The 24953-nt window shown below is 38.7% G+C and overlaps 1 protein-coding gene across 8 annotated transcripts in view; it reads left to right on the top strand.

The window, feature by feature from the left end:
- Positions 1-24953, top strand: part of dlg3 (discs, large homolog 3 (Drosophila)) — a 155767-nt gene that overhangs the window by 26863 nt on the left and 103951 nt on the right. For 3 of the 8 annotated variants that reach the window (XM_038303988.1, XM_038303987.1, XM_038303992.1), the window contains 2 exons: positions 4812-4897; positions 11816-11926. In XM_038303988.1, coding sequence (XP_038159916.1) covers positions 4812-4897; positions 11816-11926 — 197 coding nt within the window. Of the gene's footprint in view, positions 1-4811; positions 4898-11815; positions 11927-17979; positions 19216-24953 lie in introns of those variants that run through there. The other 5 variants (XM_038303986.1, XM_038303985.1, XM_038303984.1 and 2 more) reach the window with 3 other exon arrangements.

The raw sequence follows: 24953 nt of genomic DNA, 5'->3' as shown, positions 1-24953 counted from the left end.
TACAGGCTCTGTACGCTCCATCCATCTTGGGACATGACTCCACTGCAGAATAGTGATTAAAGTTTTATTTGGTTTTGTTCAAGCCCAACACTAACAAGCATTAGATTAAAAAAAGATGAGAATACAGTCCGTTTCTTTTTTCTAGGCCCTTAAATGCTTCATTCTGTCTACTCTTAGCATCCTGAAATATCAATATAAAGTCTTATCTAGCAGTTGGAACTTTTATCAATTCTGATTGAATTTATAAGTACATCCATGCCAAAGCATTTAGGTAACTATTGATTATTTTTATTCTCTAACAACATTAATATGAGGATAACTTTGTGTTGGCCTGTGGTTGCCTGCATGACTTCCCTAGGAAAACAAATAAAATGCATAATTGTACCTACAGTAATATGGCTTGCACCTTCAGTAGTACTATTCTGAGTATATACAGATAACATTTTTGAGTGCTTTTGCTGTTAAAGTCCTTATCAACATGGCTCTGCAGCAGTGAACAAAAACCAGAGAAGCTAAACCTCCCCATGGTAAAACATGCGTTGTCAAACTTCATAATTGTAGTCACTAAATTGCATTAAATCTGCCCTAAAACGGGCGTTAATCAGTTCTTGAGCTGATAAAACGCCAAAATATGGCACTTCCAGTGAGGCTAAACCTCTTAGGGGGTCCATTAAGCTTGATGCTGATTGGCCGACACTGATTGGCCGATATTTTTGACTGACAGTGGCCAGACAGCGAGGAGGTTTTCCTCATGGGTGATCATTCACTTATCTTGTGAACTCATGCTGTGGTTTTTGGAGTTTATTATTTCAGAGCACTTCTCAACAGCTATTTTCACCCATTGTAGTAGTCAGGGGCGTGCACACATAGACACTAGGTGGTGCTAAAGCACTAGGAAGTTTGCCCTCTATCAAAGAAAATGCCCTTTTGAAACTCGTTTTTTTTTTAATTATTATTATTAATATTATTAAGATTTTACTGAGGTCGGTTTTGAAATGATCTTTTGAAAACCTGAGCCATTAAAAACGACTGAAACAATGCCCCGAAATGACCGACCTACTTGCGCACACCCGTCCAGCCTCTCTCTCTTCCTTTGTCACGTGAACTCGCTCGGTCGCCCGCAGGGCAATGCTAGATGCGCAGCATCATAGCAGTTTTCAGATAGCAGGAACGGTCGCTGACAGGCTGCTTCTCCCGTGCCCCAATAGCCAGGTAATATACAGATCAAGCAGAATCATTTTGTTGTGCATTAAAATGTCTCATTCAGCAGCACCAAACACGCATTTTGCCGACTGGTCACCTGATAAACTAGTTGTCTCCTTATAAGATGCTATTTTACTTTTTATATTTTGTATCCATATTTTTTATCTTAAGTGTATACATTAGTCTATTTTATTGCATGACGTATACCCACAGTTTTTCGATATTTTTATAATTTTATTTACCTATTCCATATTATATGTTTCATGTTGCACGATTGTACCATAAAAAATTCCTAGTTTGTGAACTCCTTCACTAAATAAATAAACCTGATTCTGATTCTGAAAGTTTTACACTGTAGCCCAAGTCAATGACAGATAACGTGAGGACGACCACATAGGCTACAAATAATTTTGGTAGAGTTTGCAATTGCAAATCTACGGAAGAGGATTAGGGCCACTGAAAAAAAAAAAATAAGTTAACTGATTTTTACATTTTATTTCAGTTTAGTATGGGAAAAAAGTCAGAATGCTGACTTTAATCTCATAATTCTAACTTTTCTCTCATAATTCTGACTTTTTGCTGAGAATTCTGACTTTTTGCTCAGTATTCTGACTTTAATCTCAGAATTCTGACAATAAAAAAGTCAGAATTCTGACTTTTTTCCCATGTTAAACTGAAATAAAATTTAAAAATCAGTTAACTTTTTTTTTTTCCAGTGGCCCTAATCCTCTTCTGTACAAATCTATGTGTTAAGACAAACGTTTTCTGTTGTATAGGTTTTGTTAGGCAACATAAATTAACACATTTTGGTCTCTTTATAGTCTTAATTGTACATTGATTTAGTAATTGCAGCACAATGCCAAGAAAGGAGGGTTAATCATATTGAAAAATCTTAAAAGCTGTTCACATTTTATTTTTAAGTGGTTTGTGCAGCAGGTATTAAAATAGCTATTATTTTGTAGGCTACCATAAGTCATATCCACGTGACAAGACTTCCAGTCATGTTGCCCTAATAGCCCATTATTTAAACTAATGTGGCATATTTGTTAAAGCTATTATTATTATTATTATTATTATTATTATCATTATTATTGTCATGATGGTTATTATTAATATATTGTAGCCAGTCACAGCAGGGAAGCTCTATACCATCAACATATAACAGGACAGGAGATGAGGAAGAGTTCAGGGAAGACACAGAGACAGAAAAAGACCAGGATGAGGGACAACAGATGGGTGAGGGAAAACAGGGAGATGAGCCAGATGAAAGAAGTATGCTTTAGTCTGTTCTGTTGGTGATGTGACTTTTTTCCATTGAAAACTCACGTTTAGAGAATGTTACAAATAAAAGTCAAATTTCATTCAACATGCGTTTATTTTTTTTTATAATTAAGTGTTACACGTGCGCTAAAAAGTGCCCTCCCCCCCCTCCTGAGCACCTGCCCCCCAAAATGTCTGTGCACGCCTCTGGTAGTAGTGTGTTTTACATGTTTCAACATTTGTTAATGCCATACGTGATGTTTTGATTTAATTAACACTGTTGAGACTCCCCTGTTTAGAGAGCAGCAGCCCCCAATGTTCTGCACTAACCAGTACTGCATAATATAAGAGATTGAACCATTAAGTTGCACGTTTCACTCGCTCTCTCCTGTCTAATGGAAAAAGCAGTAATAAATCATGGATGTCTTAAATCTGAAAGAAAATGTTACGTGCATAGAATAATAAACCGAAAGCATGCACAATTATTTACGCTCTTAGTGATCTTCTGTTGTTAAAATGTACAGTATTAGACCTAAGGCACAATAATAGATGCAGTTTGTACTAATATTCTTTCTTTTTATATCATTGGTGATTTTGAAACAGTTTAAGACACGTTAGGAATGTTGAAACAGTATATCACTTGCAAAGGCTAATTAATGAAACTGTTATGGATGGTGTTTTAATTAAAACTTTTGTTTATTAAATAAAGGAAAATATTAAACATACTTTTCTTATTATTATGCACATTTTAAACGAACAATTGCCCATAAATAGCAGCTACTAGTGCATAGAATCTTATAAACAGATGAGAAATAAAGTAATTGACTGCATTGAGTCTAGGAAAGAGTGCATTTCTTATACTTTAGGACATTGCTACCAAATGGGGAAAACATGTGCCAGCTGTAAATCTTCACCAAAGGTTTTTGCCTAACAAAATGTCACCAATAGCAAGCCGACCACTTAAGCTGGAGGTCACAAAGGAAAACAGAAAAATATCTAAATCACTGCAGGCCTTACATCAGTTTACCTCAATGTTCAAGACTCAACAATAAGAAAACAGAACAAATTTGCATCCATTGGAGTTTAGAAACCAAAATAGAAAAAAAAAATCTTGGTTTTTGCCTTTAAACCATGTTTCTTTTTCCTTGTATGCACCAAGTTGTACCAGAGTTTTTAAGGAAAATGTTGCGTCTTCACTTTTTGTAAAGCTATGAATCGGGGAAATCAGTAGTGTTGGTTGGCGAGGTCCCTTCAAGAGCTTATAAAGGATAGCTTTCACGTATTTTTTTAGTCTCCATGCCCTAAATAGGCATTAATGATTGATATTAGGAACAAATGCAACATTAAAAAACATATTTTAGAGATTATTTGCTATAAAGCAGAAATAATTATTAAACAAAAATAAAAAGGATTACACACTTGGACCTGTTCTTAGTCTCTCATATCAACAGTTAGACCAATGGTGCAATGCACAATGAGATTGTGGATCCTTACTTTAAGAGGCTAAATGGACAGACTGGTGGTTTAAGCTAAAGTAACTGAAACCTGATGGTTAAAGCTTAAATGATAAAATGGATCTGCTTTACTATACTCAGTTCAGCCTTCCTATTGCCCACTAATAATATTCTAATAATAACCCCCCCCCCCCCACACACACACACACACACTTATTTAAACTCTTCAGTTATACTGATAATATCCGACTTTAAGTCTTCCTTCTTCAGTAACAAGTGCTACACCAAAGGCTGTTGTAATCGCAGCCTGGTAGCTACAGAAAACATTTTTTTTAATGTCACTGACTCCTCAGTAACTTGTCATTGTCTGTCTAGCTAAAGAGCAACTGAATTTAGTTAAAAGCTGTTTTCTTCTGACATTATTAACCACATTTATATCCAATGACTAGTTTTTTGACATTGGATATGAATGCCTGCTTTTGATTTTCTAGCATTGTTCAGAAACTTATGTATTTATGTCAGGAAAAAAAGGAAAAGTTCATATTTTTCTGCATATTTTTCTAGTTCTGCATTTTTGTGATTTTCTTAGACACTGACATTGTTTTACCCTGATCCTGCATCACATAGGTAAGTGTATTTGCGATGTGTTTGGAAATGAAAAGACTTGTTTTCCATGCAGACAGATAACTCCCACCCCCACAAGCAAGGTATCTCCGAAACGGCTCATGATTGATACAGTTTTTTTTTCTTCAGCCAGTCAAAGCTCTGAGCTTTAGAAGACTGCAGAATTATTGGTGAGAAATGCATATAACTAAATAGAAAGTGTTATGTGGTATTTATTTTTATACAAGATAAAAAAAAAGTTGATTATTGTTTTTATTTTTCCCCCTACAGATATTCAAGAGTGTTACGAGGTGACCTTGCAATTGAATGCAGAACAAACAGTTGTAAAAGAAGACAGCAAGCAGGATGCGTGGGAGGTAATTTTACAGCTTCACATTTTATTGCAGATCAGAGAAAATGTGCTTCATGTTTACTTTGCATCGGGTGTCACTTGTGTTGTGTTGGATTGCTTTTACTTGGTAGCTAACACAAAATGTCATTACCTGTAGTCATCGCACTCCTACCTGAAAAGCGTTTTACCATGAGTCACGGCTGCTATGACTTCATACGGGACATGAAATACACACAAACTATCTAAACCAGGATATCTTCAGCAGTGGCAAAAGAATAAGGGATGCATTTTTTTACCCTCACCCCCTTTTTTTAACCGTTTTGGGGTTTTTTTATATAGTGAAACGGCCACATTTAATTGGTAGAAGCTGTAGATCATTGAATTGAAAAATAGAAGGGGGAATACTGTTACCCTCAATAATACCAGAGAAATGGGATAACAGACTATTTCTGATAAATTAAAGGCCTAAATTTTCATCTTTTTCATCATACACATTATTTGAAGAGACATGTCCAAATTTAATTTAATATATGACCGCTGTCAGTTTTGACCACATTTTTAATTGGTCAACAAGAGAGCGTTAATGGTTTTAGTGAAAGTATAGTCAGACTTAGACATAGACAGACTTTATTATCATTTTGTACACACAGTGTATATACAAAAAGAAATTTCGTTCAGGACAGCTCTCAAGACATTTTCATTTTTTTTTATGTGCAGCCGTGATAAAGGTAAGCAACAGTGATAATGTAGACATACAATTGTATATTTCAACATTTGGGGTTTTGTTTTGTTTTTTAAATCCAATTTTATACAACATTCAGCAGTCTAATGGCAGTAGGGAAGAAACTGTTCTGGAATCTGCTGGACCTGCATCCAATGCTTTGAAGTCTCTTCCCTGAGGGCATCAGGGAGAACAGTCCATAGTGGGGGTGTGAGGGGTCATTGATGATGTTACGGCCTCGGGACACGCAGCGCTAGGATGAAATGTCTTTAATGGAGGGAAGAGGAGCCCTGATGATCTTCTCTGATGTTCTCACCACTCTTTTCACCTTCCAGTCTGAGGCGCTGCAGCCTCCACTCCACACAGTGAGACATCTGGTCAGAACGCTCTATGGTGCTTCTGTAGAAGGTGGTTAGGATGGGTGGGGGAAGGTCCGCAAGAAGTACATGCACTTTTGTGCCTTTTTGATCAGTGAGGTGGTGTTTACAGTCCAGGTGAGGTTGTCTGTGATGTACACCCCCATGAATTTGGTGCTGTTGACCACCTCTACAGCTAAGCTGTTGATGACCAATGGAGTGTGGTTAGACCGGTTCTTCTTGAAATCGACGATGATCTCCTCTTTGTCTTCTCCACGTTCAGGATCAGGCTGTTATCTTTGCATCAGTCCACCAGCTGCTCCACCTCCTCTCTGTAGTTCTGGTCGTTGTTGTCTCTGATGAGGCCCACCACTGTGGTGTCTTCTGCAAACTTTACAATGTGATTGGTGGTGAACCGGGGGACGCAGTCATGTGTCATCAGAGTGAACAGCAGGGGCCTCAGGACGCAGCCCTGAGGGGAGCCTTGGCTTAGGGTGATGACATCAGAGGTGTTCTGTTCGACCCGGACTGACTGAGGTCTGTTGGTGAGGAAGTCTAGCAGCCAATTGCAGAGGGGTGTATTGAATTCCAGCTGTTCCAGTTTGCCCATCAGATGCTGTGGGATGATGGTGTTGAAAGCTAAACTGAAGTCCAGGAACAGCATCCGCACGTGGGTGTTCTTCTCCTCCAGGTGTGCCAGGCTCAGGTGAAGAGCGGAGGACATGACGTCCTCAGTGGAGCGGTTCCGTAGGTCAAATGTTGGCGGCAGACTGGAGAAGATGTGTCAAAAATTTGATGTAGTCACATAATTTACCCATTTTAGCCTATTTTAAGTCTGGAGATCTTTGTCTTAACTTTATACCCGAACTGCTTTTAATAAAGATGTATTTAGTATTTTAGTCAGCAAGAAAAAAAATCCCAAAATATTGCAGTCAGCACACACATAAAATTTTTTCAATAACTTTATATTATAAGAATAATGTAAGTGCTAAAGCAGAGGTCTTTATGGTGGGGTTCATGAACCCCTGGTGGGTCGCGGAGGTATATTAGTGGGTCATGAAATTTTTCTGTGACCCTTATCACACACAATATAGGTAGCGTTGTAACATCTACAATTTTGCTAAAAACATTACAAATTGAGTTTATGTGTTACCTTCACACAAGGGGCAAAACTCTGCATCAACGAGTTAAATTACAGTCATCAGTAACTCTGCCAACTGTCTGAAACTCATAAATGTTTTTTCTACTTCAGTGAGCTTAAAAAAATGTTTAGGTGTTTTACTCACTCACAAATGTTCAGCAACTAAAAAAGTTCCAATTCTAGTTTCCTTTATCATTTAAATATTTGATTTAGTGTAACTCTCATTGCCATTGTGTTTACTAACATTTTATGAAATGGAAAAGAAAATTTTTAAAAGGAACTCCACAAACTGTCCAGCTTGCATTGGAGACATTTATTTGCAGTGTTTCGGTACTGGACCTGCATCAGGAAAAACAACAACAGAAAAAAAAAAAAAAACTACAGTATAATAAAATTGAATATTAGATAATTCCATCTTAAGGTTTTACAGTCTACCAGATTTTTATTTGGATTTTTAGTAGCTCTTTTTGGGCGACCCTTTGACTACTGATAGTTATATACTTTCTAAGGTAGAAATTCAAACTACTCGGCTTTAAAAATCAAAGTATTCCTCTGTGTTTTGTCATACTTTTTAGTAAATAAGCAGCTGTTGTTAAGGAATCGCTGAATAAGTTAAGCATGAATTGCTGCCTCTTCGTGTTCCATGTGTTCAGACTATGCCTTTCCCCAGTTTAAGATGCTGAAATTAAAATTAGGACCACAGTCTGAACTTAAGAGCCCTGTGATCCACCCTGTTGACTTTCTAATTCTCTGGTTTGTCCTCCTTTGGATACCAGCTGGTTGTGGTGTGCAAAGAAGGCTGAAGTGTTCCTGCTGGGGAGTTCGAGAGGGGAGAAAAAAAAGAAGACCTTAATGTACATCCACTGAAGTGCTCATCTGTATTCAAACCCTGCTGTCACCTGAGTGAAGGGTGGGAGGGAAACTAAATGAGTCTGCAAATTCAATGATTTTGGGCAGAGTAGTCGGTGAGAGAGGAGGAAAGCCCGTCTTTGGATTAAATATTGACAAACTTGTCAGAGCAAACTCTCTTAGTGGTGGTAACATTTTTATAGAGAAATAATAACAAAAAAAAAAATAAACCCATTTTAAGCACACCTAGTCTTTTATATGTATGTCTGTGAATGTCGGTGCAAAGGGCAGACCCTTAGCTGCTTTCAGCACCAAAAGCAGGAAGCAGGGAGGAGCAGCTCTGAATTTTCTACTTTCTGTTCACAGACTGTTGCCTCTGCCGTAAGGAAATAAAGCTGTCAAAGCTTAAAGCAAACAACCATCTCTGACATTACATGAGGTCTCATCAAGCAACATAGCTTTGAATTTGAAGTAAATGCTGAGAAAAGACTGCAGACATGACATAAATTCAAATGCCTACTCTTACCTGTTTGTTCTTTTGCAGTACCCCAGCCTGCATCCTCACAGCTAAGGGCTGTTTCTTTATAAACACTTTTTGAACTGAAAAGGAGAGCAGAGTAGATGTTGTCTCACCTAGCTGCTGCAGAGTAATTTTTCCAGAGCTTTTGATATTATTTTTATATAGAACTCGTTACTAGTGATGGCCTGCTCTAAAGGCTGCCCTCTGGTGACGTTTACTGGACTCTGTGGTCTAAATTGCAGAAATGGTGCATACATTTCAGGTACGCAATATTCTTTAGCTTTGCAGGCTGCTTTACGCATAGTGTAATTTAACATTCTTCACTGCACTTGTTTTGAGAGTTTGTTCAGCTACAAGCTTACTGCCTTGTTGTGTCGGCCGGGGTGAATTCAGACTGTTTACAGCTGGGCTCCATGAGATTATATATATATATAATCTCATCAAGTCATCATATTCAGATAGGACTCCCTTGATGAGATGACTGGTGTCTGGTGGCCACACAGCCCTTTCTGGAACTGGTTTGACACCCATGTAAATGTATATGCAAGCAGCTCACTCAGGATGCATTGAAAGTTTGTCTGAGAGATCACCACATCCTGCTATTATTTGTTATTTTGTGTTTAACTCTTTGTTTGTGCTCAGTTTGTCAGTAAGTAAAGCCCTCCGTGTATATTTACAATAACAAAGGAGATACGATACTGCACATGTGCAGCTAACAAGGACGCAGCCTACCGTGGCTAAGCCAGGCAGCACCTCCCGGTGAAGTGGGAAAATAATGAAGAAAGGTCAATATCCACTGTGAAAAAACCCACAAAAAAAGTTTTATTCCAAGAGGGATAAGACACAAACAGCACTCGGAATACACTATGAACATCACTGTTCACTGAAGCAGAAGCTAACGCTGCCGAGGCTTTCAGATGTGGCTGCTAAGTTGGTGGATAGATTCGATCTATAATACTAATTCTAGTCATAGCAAAGCTATTATTAATCTCTTAAGTTCAAATAATATTGTAAATTGATAGATTTAGTGGTTCTTACCTTGATTCTGTGTCCCATTATGTGTTGGGTAGGAATGATAATTTTCTTTTCCCTTGATGTTCTGATAGGACGCTCTGGGGAGGATTCACTAGAACTCAGAGTTGCTGTTGATCCGTTTCAGTTGATTTAATTAATACCTGTTGGTTTTCAAACACGGTGAGCTGTCACTTCCCTGTGAGAAATTTTGAAATGCTTGGTCTCTATTAGATAGTTGCTTCTTTTGGAGCTATCTGGCTTTCTTATAGTTCAGCAATACTGCCAGAGGATGGCTCCACATCAGTGTTTATGTTTGATCATTGCCATGCTGGAATTCTATTTAGGCTCAAAAAGGACCCAAAACAGTATCAGGATTGATGCTTGGTATGTATAACCTTTTTTATTTGTGATCAAATGTTTCTTCTATAAGCATTTAACATGGCAGTACACCTTTAAGTAATAATGTTAAAGAGCTACTTTTACTTTTTTTGGGAGGTATATTTGCACAGATTATTTATACTTAGTTATTTAAACTCAAGCAAATGAAACCCCATGCATGCGTGGGTTCTGTCTGTACTTAAGCTTCCTCCAACAATGGGATAACATAACCGTTAGGTTAATCGGTGTCTGAATTTGCCTAAGTTGTGAGCGTTTGTTCAGATAATTGTGTGTCTCAATGTTGCCCTGGTGAACGGTTCAGGGTGTAACCCGCTTTTTGCACAAAGACAGCTGGAGGTAGACTCCAGCCCCCGGTGAGCCTGGTGGAAATGTGGTAGAAGATGGATGGATTGATGTATATTTTCTTGTCTTTCATGAGCTCATGACAGTTATTTGCAACGAAAAATTTTGCTAGAATATTCTGGAAAAGCAAGGATTACACTGCAAAAACTATCTAGAAATAAGTAAAAAATTTCCTAAAATAAGTGTACTTAACTTTAATTTGAATAGGGAAATAAGATGATTTGCCAATGGAATGAGTACTTTAACTCTTCAAATAAGATAATTAGATAATGTGCTCTTGAAATAAGACAGTCAAGTTGTTTTTTTCTTATTTTAAACATAAATTGTCTTGTTACATTGCCAAAGTGTCTCAGTTACCTCCTCAATTCAAGAAAAAAATGCACTCATTTTAAGAAAAAACACTTATTTAGATTTCAATTTTTTGCGGTGAAGATGATAACTGTTAACTTTGGTGTCATAAGGCTCTTTTTAACAATTTGGTTGGAAGTTAAGGGTTATTGTTATTATTAATGCCTGTGCTTTAACTTTCTATTTAATGTCCTGAGGTGTCATAATTGCTAGATACTGTACCTAAGAGGCCATCTTAAGATACCACCTGTCTTGTAAAGTGCACCAGTCCCTCCTGAACAAAAAAAAACTTTACAACAGGATGCTGGCTCCCAATACTCAGAGTCGAGATGGTGTTCTCATACCTATTGGGGTTGACTGTTGTTCTTTGTTTGAGTAATGTGACATCCAACACTAAAAAATAATCAGTAAAAGTAAGTATGATTTATGCTTTTTGTATCAAGTTAATATCTGTCTCAGCAAATGCTCAAAGCTTAGATATATCATAAAAATAATATATAAATCTGAAATGTTAACATCGTATCAAGACTTTCCTATCCCTGACTGAATTAGCAAACTTTAATTTGGAGCTTCTCGCTCTTTGGGTTTCAGTCAAATCTGTAAGCCTTGCTTTATTAAAGATGGTGACAATCTCTTAACAACTTTGCAGGATTGTTTGCTCATCATCTCTGAGACACAGCCAAGACATCAATCAATGCAGCTGTGTGTTTGAGGTGTTGTCTTGAAAAACATCGACAGCTAGTCCTTATAAAGCCATTACATCTTAATCTGGTTTTTTCACATTTGCTAAAAGGCATATTACACGTTTGTGAGCATTTCAACACTTTTATAAAAAAAATAATACTTAGAATTACACAAATTATCAAACGTTTATCCTGATTTAAAGTCAGACGGTGAGCAATAAAGGTGATTTGTGTTTCTATGTAGTGTCAGGGTAACAATTTGGTTTCAGCTGTGTTTATGCAGTCACCAAACTCTCTGATGCACGTGTTAGTCGGTTACAGAGATCTCACAAACCCGTATGGCTGATCACTTTAGAGTTTGACAGAGCAGCACAAACTTTTTCTTAGCAATGTAAACACCTAAAATAAAGCCCTTAGTGTAACCCAAAAGATCTATCTACTCTTCTTTGCCTGCTTCATCATATTCATAGTTGCTTGGAGAGTATCTCTGGATAGGTCACCACTCCATGGCTGGGCTTTCTATCAGGCAGAATCCATGCTGTTTCATATAAACTTCTCTGTTTATGGCAGGACCTGGAGGATGAAGCTGTGTCTCGGGTGCGAGTGACCAGCAGGAGCAGTCCTCTCAAAGTGGAACGAGTTTCTGGTGTTGTGGCGCGCTCTCTCGTCGAGATGCCAAAGGTAAGTAAAGCCAGGCAGTAATTGATTCAGGATTAACTAAGTCTGAATATTTACAACTACTTGTAAAGTGTTCAATTAAGGCCCCACTGGTCAGGTAAATATGCAAAGAAAGAAAGTTCATCCCGATGATTTAGTTCCTTTTCAACAACATATTTTTGATAGTGTTTAATTCAAACTCGCCGATATTCTTTAGACATGTGGTAATGCTAAGCCTGGATAATTAAAGCGCCTTAATACAAGGTGCAGGGTTTATGTTTTGGGTGGTAAATGGTTAATTAAAATTCTAGTTATTTTTTACCTTCAAACACAACTAACAGGACCTAGTCAAATACCATGACTGAAAAAAAAACATTTACGTGCAAATTAAACAATATTTGCCAAGCTTTCTCCTGGTTCTATTTCCCCGGTTATTTTTTAACCTGAACAGGATTTTCTCACCAGGCTTATTCAACTGACTTAAACACTGTTGTGCGCCACCTGCTTGCAGCTTGTATTACTAAATGGAAACTTGAACAAACACAAATATTGTATGCATTTACAAAAAGTATAAAACAATTCTGTCAATTTAACGTAAGAGCTTAAGAATAGATTTGCTATCACTAGTATCATTAATAAGAAGGCCATGTACTCTAGGATCTATAAACTTGTCTGTAAATCTGAATGCTTCTGCAGCTTTAGGATGTACGTCAGTGAACACCTACCTTTATGTAGTGTTCTGGACTTTTCCTGTTTCCTCTGTCATACAATGCGACTAGGCTTCTTTAACATAGCAGGAAAGCCAAAGCACAGTTTGAGATAACTATTGAGTCTATTAATCACCTTCCAACTAGATATCAAGCGTAAGCAAACTGTTTAAGAATTGACAACTTGCAAAAAAATAACTACAAGCTGCTGTATTTTACAAAGAGTGGGTAAAACCTTCCACTTTTAGATGTGTCATGGTCCATACCTCAAAATACTTTTTGCTGTAACTGCTGTGAAAAAAAATTCAACAGATATTTAAATCAAAGCAAGATATCTATTTTAGATTTTTATTTGTGAAAAGGTTTTCAAACTATACACATTTCTTTTAACTTTACAATGATAAACTCCTTGTTCATCTGTTTTAAATACTGAAAAATGTAAGGGTCTCCTTTTTGGGGCGTTTTTAATCAGATTATTTAAGATTTTCCATTAAATGTTTCTGTCTAGAGTTTAAATTGAATGACAGCATCTATAGTGAACACATTCTTACGTTTATTTGCTTAACTGAAGGATCTAATTTCTTCAACTGCTGCTTTTGGCCTCAGATGAAACAACTTTTTGCCAGATAAACAAGATGTTCAGCAGTTTCTTCAGAGGTTGGCCAATATGCTGCTCACACTTGTAATCGGATCAGTCCTGATCTTTTGTTTCATGTCTCAGCAGCCTGCCATTTTCCTCAGTGCTTTTACAGGCCCTTGTGTTCACATGCGTTCCCTATTACAGCACGGACAGTGGCTCATGGCAGCACAGTGGCCGCAGGCCCTTAGCTTCTCAGCTGCGCCCCGATCTAGTGCAATGAGTCGGTAGCGGCGGTGGGGCTGGAGGGCTGTAGGCGTGAAGATCAGGGGAGTTGAAGGGGTGAAAAAACAAGGGGGGTGCAGGCGGTAAGCACATGGGTTCAGTGTGCATGGATGATAATGCCTGCATGAGAATCCAGTGACGGCACAGGTTGTGTGCATGTTTGATCCTCCCACTGTCACATTGGGGGAGGGAGGTGAGGCAGGGGAAAGGAGGAGAGACGAGGGGGTTGTGTGTGTGTGTGTGTGTGTGTTTCAGGGGGGGCTATTGAGAAAGATGCGGTGGGGGAGGCTGGAGAGGGATAGCAAGGCGGTTGAGAGGCAAGGGCCGGTGCAGTGCGGAGCTGGAACGGACACCCAGAGCTCCCCCCCCCCCCCCAGTTACCATGGAAACCACATTCCTCCCCCGCTTGCATCCCTACAGACAGCTCTGCCTCTATCTCTCTCCTCGCTTCTCTGTTTTTCATGTTGTCTTTTTCCATTCCTCTTTTAATTCCTGTTAATGTTTTTTTTTTTATTCCTTTCTTTCTGCTCTGATTTCACACCATCTTTACACATTTGCCACGATGCACACTCAGCAAGCACACTGATTTCAGGTGCGTTGCACTTGTCTGTAGCGGGGTGAATGGGCAATTACAGTTTATTTAGCATTCCGCTGCACTCACAGATGCATAAGCACTTTGTTGTTTTCTCTGCATCTCTCTATTTTTACTTCCCCTTCTGTTCAGCACCATGCTTCAGTAAAGCCCCCTCTAGTAATTGCATTTCTGCCCACACACAGGGCACCTCAGCTTCTTCTCTTCTCCACTGTGGTATCTGTCATGGACCTGCAGCACCTTTATGCTTTTTCTGAATATCCTCACCTTCCTTTTTTACCACCTACTTGCATCCCTTTCATGGCTCTTCTCCTTTGGCTTCATTTCTTTTATGCTTGCACAAACGTTATTTTTCAGCTCTTATTTTTTAGCTTCCCTTAGTGGGCATTTTTCCGTTCTCCCTTTTCCTCTAATTTTTTTCTTTTTTGCAACTAGAACCTATTTAATAGTGTTTTTGGTTAATTGGCATTTCATTTTGTTATTTAACCCCCTTTATTCTACCTACTTCCACATAGGTTTCATCTATTAAATGTATAGTTGATCATTTAGATTCCTTTATTATTGAAACTACACATAAAACATGCTTCTTCATCATTTCCTGCAATAATCAAATGCTACAGCAGAGATGCCTAGTCCATTTTTATTGGGACCCTGCCACTTTAAGACTGCCTCACTACCGACTGTCCTTTTATGGTCCTACATCCGGTCAGGTGACAAAGGAGCAGTCACACAGCTTCTCAGAGAAATGCCTAGAAATGACTGAAAAGCTCAATGCACGGTTTGTGCAGTGGTTGGGGGTTGTAATACTTGTTATTAACTGAATGTGTATGTGTGCGGGTTTATGCCAGGATGTCCAGGTGGGTTTATGTAATAAGGTCTGTGCAGACTGTTGCTGAGCTGATGGTGTTAAAGGAACTGCAAGGTGGTATACTGAGAGTCTCCTAATTGAATGCATCTTTTTAATTTGCCAAGGAGATTTTCAGAACGCACATTTATTCAAAATTAAAACTATTAATTAAAACCTCTGGCTGTTACATTAATATAATATAATTTGAACTTGCATATAACTTAGATGGATGAATTATTCACCTAGGTTTAATTACACTTGACTGTATTTAATTTTATATAAATTTAACCTATTTGAGATTTATTTACATTCTTTATTTAATTCTGTGAGTTACATTATTTTCTATTCTATTGCAATTAATAAAAAATTGTTATTTAAGTATATTTATTTCCATCTTATTTTGGGTAATTTAGGTTTTAAACATTTTGGCAGCATTACCACTACTATAAAGATTAAAAACAGCAGCAATAATTAACCAATCTCATTGTTCTCTTCATTTTGGATATTTAATGTTAAACAATCAGTGGTATTGAGCTATTATTTAAAACTTTTACTCTGATCCTTTTTTTTGAATGCATCTGTCTTAAATTGGAGCTGATATATGAATTTAACGTTTTACTTCTTAATTTGTTGTTTAATGATTATTATCAGAACAATCCTTAGTCTAGTTGTAACTCGTGATAGGGTAATAACTGAAAAAATAATTATCAGGATTATTAGTACGCCTTGGTTCAAACCTAAAGTTTGCCTTTGCTGTATAATATACGACCCTGTTCTTTTTAGCTTTACAAATTTGTCGCACATATAGATAATATTATAAGAAGACACTCCCCCTGCTTTCATTTGTGGCTGAAAACATATTTGACTAAGTTCTTTTTTTTAGTAATGCAAATCAGTATCCTAGGTTCAGTTTATTTATTTACGCATTCTGATTGCCCTGAAGTTAGCCATAGAATAAAAGTGGGAAGGTTTAGTTTCAGTATGTAAGCGGTCAGGTGTGTGTCTGGATTGATGTGCTTCAAAGCTCTACCTCACCACCCTCATTGACCTCAGAGGGGTTTGTGGCCTCATCCTGAAGTATTTAGAGGTTCCTTGCTTCTGTATTGGATTGCAGTTCCTGGTGGTGAGACTAGGATGGAGTGAAAGAATATCATTAGAAAGAAGTGAGTTACTGTTGCATGTAATTAAGTGTGGCTGAGCCTGCTGTGTGAGTCTCTTAGAAGGGTTGTTACAGAATGCAGCAAGCTTCATACTAAGATCCTTTTTTAGTTTGATCAGAATGCTAAACTGATGTTAAATTTAAAGCTGAAACATGCACTGTTTGATTATAAGCCCCGTGATATAAAAAGCAGATAATGTTGCAAGCTGGTGCTCTTTTCTGCATTGCTATTTATTATATTGTACTTACTAGCAGGCTTATTTTATTATTTTTTTTTTTAATTAACAATCAATGTGGAGAGTACAGTCACTCTTTATACAGGGTAAGGTTTGCCTTCACTGTGCATACGACAAGAAAAGCTTTTTATTTAAGTTTATTTCATTTGATAACATGCAAGGCTACATTTAAACACACTCTACCCCACAATGACACACCCTGCTCTGTTCCCCATCACATTTCATTAATAATACATACGTACAGGGCTTTAATGGCGACAGTGTAACACTTTCCACCAGCTCCCTCTAAAGACAAACCTTCTCTTTCCATATCGAGATGTTTCATATTAGAATTAAACCATAAATTCATTAGCATGTAAAATGGCTCACAGGCAGTCCTATCAAATTACTGAAAAATCTAACTGCCACAGTAACATGAAAGCCATGTATGCACTCCTTTTCTTCTTTTCCCTTTACACATTCACACTCTCAGTCTCTTCCTCCACCCACTTGAAAGCCAAAGCGTGTAATCTTATTGGTTTGGTACACATGCGTTGATGTCATCATTGTGAACTTGAAATAATTCCCCAACGGTTTCTAAACCAGGCTCCACGAGGGCAGATTTCTTCCGCTGAGCTTATTTTGACCGAGCCTTGCACATGAGCGGGAAAATTATTCAACAACAACCCGCAGTGAAAAAGTGTGTGTGTGTGGGGGGGGGGGGGGGGGGGGGGGGGTGAAGACTGTTAAAGCAGCAGCTTCTCTACAGCTGAGAGGAAACTGTTAGATTAGATTCATCGAGAAGGCCAGCTCTGTCCCAGGATGCCTCCTTAGCTCACTGCAGGTGCTGAGAGACAAGAATATCGTCACTTTTAGACCGTTTCCCAGCCCATGCATGAAGCTGTTGCAGAGCAGCCTATTCTGACATGTATTTGAATTGATTTAAATAACTGCACTTTCTTATCCTGTTCATTTGCACATACTCTACAGTCTCTTATTCTGACTTTGTTTCTTATTTTTGTACCTTTGTGTGGATCCAAATTCTTTGAATTGCCTGCCTCTTTGCTGCTGGTACACTTGAATTTCCCCGCTACTTATTTTCTAAAAGTAATACACAGTGATACTTCTACTGTGAGGTTATTCATTGATGTGAAGCTGTGGCAGAGAGCCTGAGGAATGCCACTGATAGCACAGCACAGGCCAGCCGCTAAGTCTGTGGCTGAACTAGAGATGACTGGAGGAGGCAGCCAGTGATCAGTTGGAGGGACAGGGGTGGTCATTGTAAGTTGGATTTTGGCTGCACTGGCCTGATGAAAAACATGGATTAAACTCTCTTTTGATGGATTACTGTCTGGGGTCGTCATTGACTGATTGCGGATTACGACTCCCTTGCTCTTTCTCTTAAAATATCAAGGAAACAAACGTTTGTCATGCTTTTTTTTTTTCTTTTACCATGGCGTACTTCATAAAGAAGTGCCTCCTCACCCAAGGCGGGCAGCAGTGAGGCGTCCATGTCGCTGGCCCTTTAAGAGGCAGCTAGTGAAGCGCTCAGTCCTGTTGGTGCTGCTGATGGTAACGCTGCAAGTTGATTGGCTGTGGCTGTCAGGACTGAGCTGCTAGAAGGATGCTGCTACGTATCCCGATCCCCCCCCACCACCACCACCTCCCATTCTCTCTCACCAACCTCCCTCTTGCTCCCTCGCATCTCTCTGAATAATCCACATCTAGGGCAAGCTGACTGAGAGGCGATCCAGCGCTCAGCTCCTCTCTGCAGGCTGGGAAAAGAGACAGAGAGCGAAAGGCAACGATTTTCAACGCAGGAGGAAGAAAAAAACGTGAGATTTTTTTTTGACACATCAAGAAGATACAAAATCAACAAAGGAAGATTTTCATTTGCGGATATCATTTATTTATACATATTGTTTATATATCTATATATATATTTGTACACACGCATATAGATATTTATATATATAAATATACATTTATCCTTGTACATATCCGTATTTGTGCTCGTCTGTTTATATTAATATTTTTATATGTATTTGTGTGTGTAAATATATATGATATATAAACAAAAGAATCTATATATCTATGAATTTATATGCGTATCACTGTGAGCCAAGAGAAGCAAGAAGAAATTTCTATAATTTCTATCATCAGGGCTGGTCTCTGATTGCGTGGTGGCATACAATATCTTAAATATTTCCTTTGATCTTCTACGTCAAGAGGACAAAGACTACGTGCCCATTTTGTATTTTTGTTTTCCTGTTGCTGCTTCCCATCTGTCTCAGTTTCAGCTTTTTTTTTTTCTCTTCGTCCACGAGGAATAAGGCGGGGAACAGCCGGATTTGACCAAAAAAAAGAGAAAAAAAACGAAAAAAGAAGGGAAATCTGTACAAATTCCAGTGATTTGTGTTATTTCCTTTGGCGTAAGCGCTCTGTGTGCCGATCACAGCGTGCCGTGTGAGATCTGAGGAGGCAGCAGAGACCGAGTGCCACGCCGCTCATCTCAGCGTCAGCCCAGCCAGCACAGCCAGCATGCACAAACACCACCACTGCTGCAAGTGCCCAGAATGTTATGAGGTGACCCGTATGGCAGCTCTGCGCAGGATGGATGCCCCGGCTTACGGAGGAGACTGGCAGGCCGAGCCCTATGGATACCCACCTGGGTATGGGGGAGGACAGACCTTACCCCCTCCAGCCTCAGGAGGGGGTGGAAACATGGGAGGTGGAGGAGGTGGTGGTGGAGGAGGAGGAGGTGGCACTTTGGGGAGAAGTAAGGGCAAGATTATGTCTGGTGGAGGCCCCGGAGGCCCCAACCCAAAGGGCCAGTCCAAGGGTGGACCCAAAGTAAATGGCAACAACTCCAGTGGACAAGGAGGATGGTGGCCTGAGTGCACCTGCACCAACCGGGAGTGGTATGACCAGGTAAACCTTCCTGCTCACTCTGTTAGGGTCTGCTAGAGATCACATAAGCTGCTGTAATAGTGAAAAATAAAAGTGAGTCTACTCTTAGCCACCTTTGCTAGTTAGTTAGTCAAGACGCCCCTTTTAAATATCTTTTGACTCTGGTTCCTCTGTTGGAACGTGTTGAATCTGGTTTCAGTACATGGAGATGATCTGGATGTATGGCACTAATGCAGATGACTAATACCTATAGATTTAGCACACCTACTGCGGGTTCCCAAAGGCTTACACTGATGCAGATGCTACAGGCCACAGGATCCTGCCTTTATTTTCATGCTTTGAAATTTACATTTAAAATGTAATTAGTGTCTGACTTTCAAAATTAGATGAAAGAAATATGGATTTGTTGCTGATCAGTTGAGTAAGGGATAAAGTCTCATTAGCAAATTGATACTGAAATCGATGTTTGATACCAGGGTTGTTTTCATTAGGCAGGCCTAGTGATTAAAACAACCTCCCTATAATGAGATAGCCTTATTATAGAGACCTAGCTCTTTCTAAACACTGCATGTTTTACATGTTGCACAGAATGAAGGAAAACCGTTTCTTGTTCCTACCGGGCTCCATTTTGATTCTGTTAGTGCCATTTGTTAACGTGTGTATATAAATGTGGGTTAAGAAAAGGTCAGAACAGCTTCAGAGGCTCAGCCGTTAATTAATCAAGGTGCACGCATGTGAGAATGAGAGTGATCTCAGGGTGGGGGAAGGGCAGCTTGGAGAGCATGAGATTCAAGAAATGGCTTTCACTGTGCATGAGTATGTGTTTATGGTGTCTTGCATTTGCGACAAGTGAAACCATCTGCATTGCTTGGATTGCTCATTGTTATGTCCGACTGTTGCCCTGAAAGATAAAATTGAAATACAGAAGGCCAATATAAAATGGAGCCTTCATATGAGCCACGACCTTGCTGATATTAGTAGATTACAGCTGATGAGGAAGGATTTCAGCTTTAGGGACATGAGATGAAACAGAATGTGTATGTTTCTGTTATTCGGACCAAGCAGGATTGATCCATGTTTCACATGTTTGAAAGCTTGCAGTAAATGTAATTATGTAAGCAATTATTGCTAGCATGGAGATTTTAGTGATTATTAGTGGAATTAATCCCTCACATGCAGCACATTCATTCGATATTGTATTCATATTGTAAATTGGTTAAATCTCAATCAAATAAGACTAAAACAATTGCAGTTTTTATTCCTTTTGAGTAAGCTGAATCTGTATCAGTAAGGAGAACAAATGCATTTTTGTATTCCTCTTGTTAATAATTTTATCCCTGGATTAAAATAGTTTGCTTTTTGCCCCTTTAGTGCAACAGCAGCTATAGTGTTTTACAGCCAAAAGCTTTAGTTTTGGATGAGTTATTAGGGGTTAGTATGATGCAAATGTGGTAAGATTTTTTGGTTGAAAAGTGAGAGAAATAAACCAATAAACAAAGACGGAAGCCTTAAAAATAAGAGGGGAGGAGGCTATGTAAGAGGAGTCAGTTGGTTTAGCTGTCAGAGAAAGTAGCTGGACAGACACTGACACTATGGGAAAACATCTGTCCCTCCATTTTTTTTTTTTACATTCATGTTATGGGCGAGTTTGTGCCCCCCCCCCCCCCCCCCCCCCCCCCCCCCCCATCCCTACTACATCCAGCATGACATAGCTGGAATCCCACATTCCTAATGCCTCCTTCCACCCTTCCATTTCCCTCCACCACTGCTGCACATTCTCTTTGTGAAATATGATTCTACCTCTTTCCTAAAATATCTTTCCAAACAGGAATATTATCAGAAATCTGTAAATTAGTTTATTAAAAACACCAAAACTCCTCTGTTTAAATTCATTTCTGATCAAGCTAAGGGTATGAAATGAACACCATGTCAGTCAAGATGCCAAATACTTATGATTGCGAAGGAATTTTAATAAACAAATAAGTACTTATGTAAGCGATGTTGATGAATAAAAGAAATAAGTATTTAACAAAAAGACAAAGCCAATCGCAACCATGCATAGAAAGTAAAGAGATTAACTGAAATGTGATGGTTTCTCCTTTCTAACTCTTATGTTGCAAAACGTACTACTGGCATTGATTGCAGATTTATTGAAGTTTTTATTTGGAAAGGCAGGTTACAATTACTTTGTACATTCAAACTTCCACCACAGTGGAAATATGGGAAAGAATAACATAAGCCGATCCGGAGTTTTTGTATAATAACCAAACATCTATAACTTAAAAAAAAAACAAAAAAAAAAAAAAAAAAACGAGCGGGTGGGAACATGAGGTCTAATTCAAATTTTCCTTATTTTTGGGGAAAAGCACAATTCAGGACATAAGCCTGCCAAAAGGGAACAGTACACAGCACAACAGTATTTGCATGTGATAAGACAAGTTTAGATCACAGGGATTACTGGTTTTATATAGTTTGTCCACTTAGACCAAATCCTGAAAAAAGATTCCCTACGTCCTTGGACAGAGAAAGTTAGCTTCTCCAGCATGTAAATGTCCTGCACTATGCCAAACCAGTCCTCTACTGTAGGTGCTTGAGGTTTGAACCATTTTCTGGTGATTGTCTTTTTACTTGCAGCCAGCAGCATTAACAGCAGTTTTTTATCTTCCAGAGTCCAGTTGTCAGATGGAATGTTTCCTAAGTACAGAATTTCACATTTACACGGGAGATTTTTAGTGAAGATGTTGTTTATGTGGGAACACGTTTGCTCCCAAAAATCTTTAATCACCGGACATCCCCAAAAGATGTGGTGGTGATTTGCTCCGTTTTTTCCACAGAGTCTCCAACAGGCGTCTCCGCTGCCATGATGTTTTTTCTGAGCTGGAGTTACAAAATATCGAACAGAGTTTTTCCAACAGAACAGTCTCCATGTGTTGGAGCTTGAAGTCATCCAGTGTAGTTTATTAATCTGTTCCCAGACTTCAGTTGAGATAGTTACGTTTCCTTCTTTTTCCCACCTGTTCCTTATATAATTCGTATCGCCTTGTTTAGAAGATAGAATAGCATTGTAAAGTATGGAAACAAGTTTCTTGCATGAACCTGACTTCAACAAAGACAAAAACACATCAACCAATTTTGATTTGGCTGTTTCCCAATCATTACGTATGTTTTGATTGAAATAGGCCCTCACTTGTAAATATCTGAAGAAGTCGTCCCTCTCTAACCCATTAGATCTCTGAAGCTCCTCAAAACTCTGAAATACCCCCTTTTTGGTAAATGTATAGTAGGTGGTTATTCCTTTTTGGATCCATCCTCTAAATCTCCCATCCATCTTATTCGGTTTAAAAGCAGAGTCAAAGGCACACCATCTGAGTATTTTTATCTGGTTGCCCAATTTACAGATTTGAATCACCTTTCTCCAGGAATCCAGCATTGTGTGTAACATTGAACCTTGTGGTATATTCAGCCCATCTTGTAATTCCGTATCCATTAATACTGAAATTAGGGGTATTCCCTCCACTGTTCTACCTTCCATATCTTTCCACCTTGCATCGTATGATGGAGGGCATAGACAGAACACTGGTCTTAACTGAGCTGCAAGGTAATAAACTTGCAAATTGGGAAGACCCAGTCCACCTTTCTCTTTCTTTAATTGCAGTGTCCTATACCTCACCCTTGCCTTTTTTCCCTGCCAAATATACTGAGATATCATTCTTTCCCATTCTATAAAACGTCTTTCTGATATCAGGATAGGTAAACATTGAAATAGATAAAGGAAGCGTGGGAGAATGTTCATTCTGACCGATTCCACTCTGGAGTATAAATTTGAAAAAGGGATCAGGTTCCATCTCTGTATGTCTGATTTCAGGTTTGAGATTAGGGGCCCATAGTTGACATCAAAAATCTTAGAAAAGTCCTTGGGCAATGTGACCCCTAAATATTTTATGGAATCTGCCTCCCAGTTCCAACTGTACAGTTTTCTAATATTGTTCTGTGGGTTATAATTTATTGTTAGAGCCTGAGTCTTGGTAACATTTATCTTGTAACCCGAGAGCAAGCCATATTCCTCGACTGCTCCCATAAGTACAGGTAGAGTTTGAGATGGATTTGTAATGGTTAGCAACAAATCGTCTGCAAACAATGAAAGCTTCTGTTCCCCAGATGCCATGCGAACCCCAGCTATGTCTGTTCTCTGTCTTATCCATTGACTTAACGGCTCTATGAAAAGGGCGAAGAGAAGCGGCGAAACGCAGCATCCCTGCCTCGTACCCCTTTCTAAAACAAAGGGGTCAGATAGGTCTCCATTAATTTTTATCCTAGCCGATGGTTTATTGTATAGGGCTGAAATGACATCAATTATGTTCTGGTGAAACCCAAATCTGGACATAACTTTGTAGAGAAAGGACCATCTTACCGAGTCAAAAGCCTTCTCTGCGTCCAGACTCAGTACAAGGGTCTCTATTTTTTGTTGAACTACATGGTTTAAGATGTGCAAAGTTTTTCTGATGTTGTCCTGTGTCTGTCTCTGTTTGATAAAGCCTGTTTGGTCCTTATGAATTATCACTGGTAAGATGTTTTCTAATCTCTGTGCAATTATGGCAGTAAATAATTTGTAATCAATATTAAGCAGGCTTATCGGGCGGTAGTTTCTGCAGTCCAACTTATCCTTTCCCTCCTTGGGGATTAATGAAATAATTGCATCTCTCCATGAAGGAGGAATTATTTTCTTCTCCAGAACATTGTTGAAGACTCTTAATAAAACAGGGACTAATAGATCTTGCATTTCTCTGTACCACTCAGAGGTAAACCCATCCGTTCCTGGAGATTTCCCTCCTTTTAACTTTTTAATCACCGATCTTAGTTCTGCCTCAGTTATCTCTGATATTAATTGTTCGTTTTGCTCGGCTGTAATGTTGTGCAGAGTGAGTTGAGAAAGGAATGTATCTATTTGCTGTTCATTATTCAATTTGGGTTGGGAATATAGGATTTGGTAATACTCTCCAAAGCATTTATGAATCTTTGCCAGGCTTGTTTCAACCCTATTTGTACTGATATTCTGTATTTTGTGAATAGTTCTATCAGCTTGTTGTTTTCGTAGTTTAAATGCTAGGAGCTTCAGGGATTTTCCCCCAGCCTCATAGTTTTTCTGTTTAGTAAAGAGAAGTTTCTTTTGTATTTCTTGCAGGTTTAAATCATTCAGCTCTTTTTTCACTATCTCAATTTTATTTTTTGTTGCCCTCTTGAAGGTTTTGGAATGTTCTTTCTGTAGTTTTTTTAGTTCCACTTCCAATTGGGTTTGTTTTAATTGTCTAATTTTCTTTTCGTAGGAGGAGATGGCTATGATTCTTCCCCTGATTACCGCCTTTAATGCATCCCAAAGTATTGCTGGACCCACCTCTATATTGTCATTCTCTTCCAGATATCGTTTGATTTCAGTTTTCATATTCTCCTTAAAGGATGTACTATTTAATAAGTTCGTATTCAGTCTCCAGAGCGTGGATCTGTTTTTTTCAGCTAGCAGGAGAGAAATATAGATTGGGCTATGATCTGAAATTGGACTAGATCCGATTGCCCAACTTTCTAATCTATGAACATCCTTTTTAAACATGAAGAAATAATCTATTCGTGAGTATACATTATAAGAAGAGGAATAATGAGTGTAGTCACGACTTGTTGGGTTCTTATCCCTCCATATATCCACTATTCCCAGTTCGTCCATCATACTTTTCATTCTTTTACTGGTATTTCTTAAACTTGTTTTC

Source organism: Cyprinodon tularosa, unplaced genomic scaffold (genome assembly GCF_016077235.1).
Source record: "Cyprinodon tularosa strain WSP-4 unplaced genomic scaffold, ASM1607723v1 ctg522, whole genome shotgun sequence".
Taxonomy (NCBI): Eukaryota; Metazoa; Chordata; class Actinopteri; order Cyprinodontiformes; family Cyprinodontidae; genus Cyprinodon; species Cyprinodon tularosa.
The sequence above is the reverse complement of the archived record's forward strand: the minus strand, read 5'-3'. Positions and strand labels throughout refer to the sequence as shown.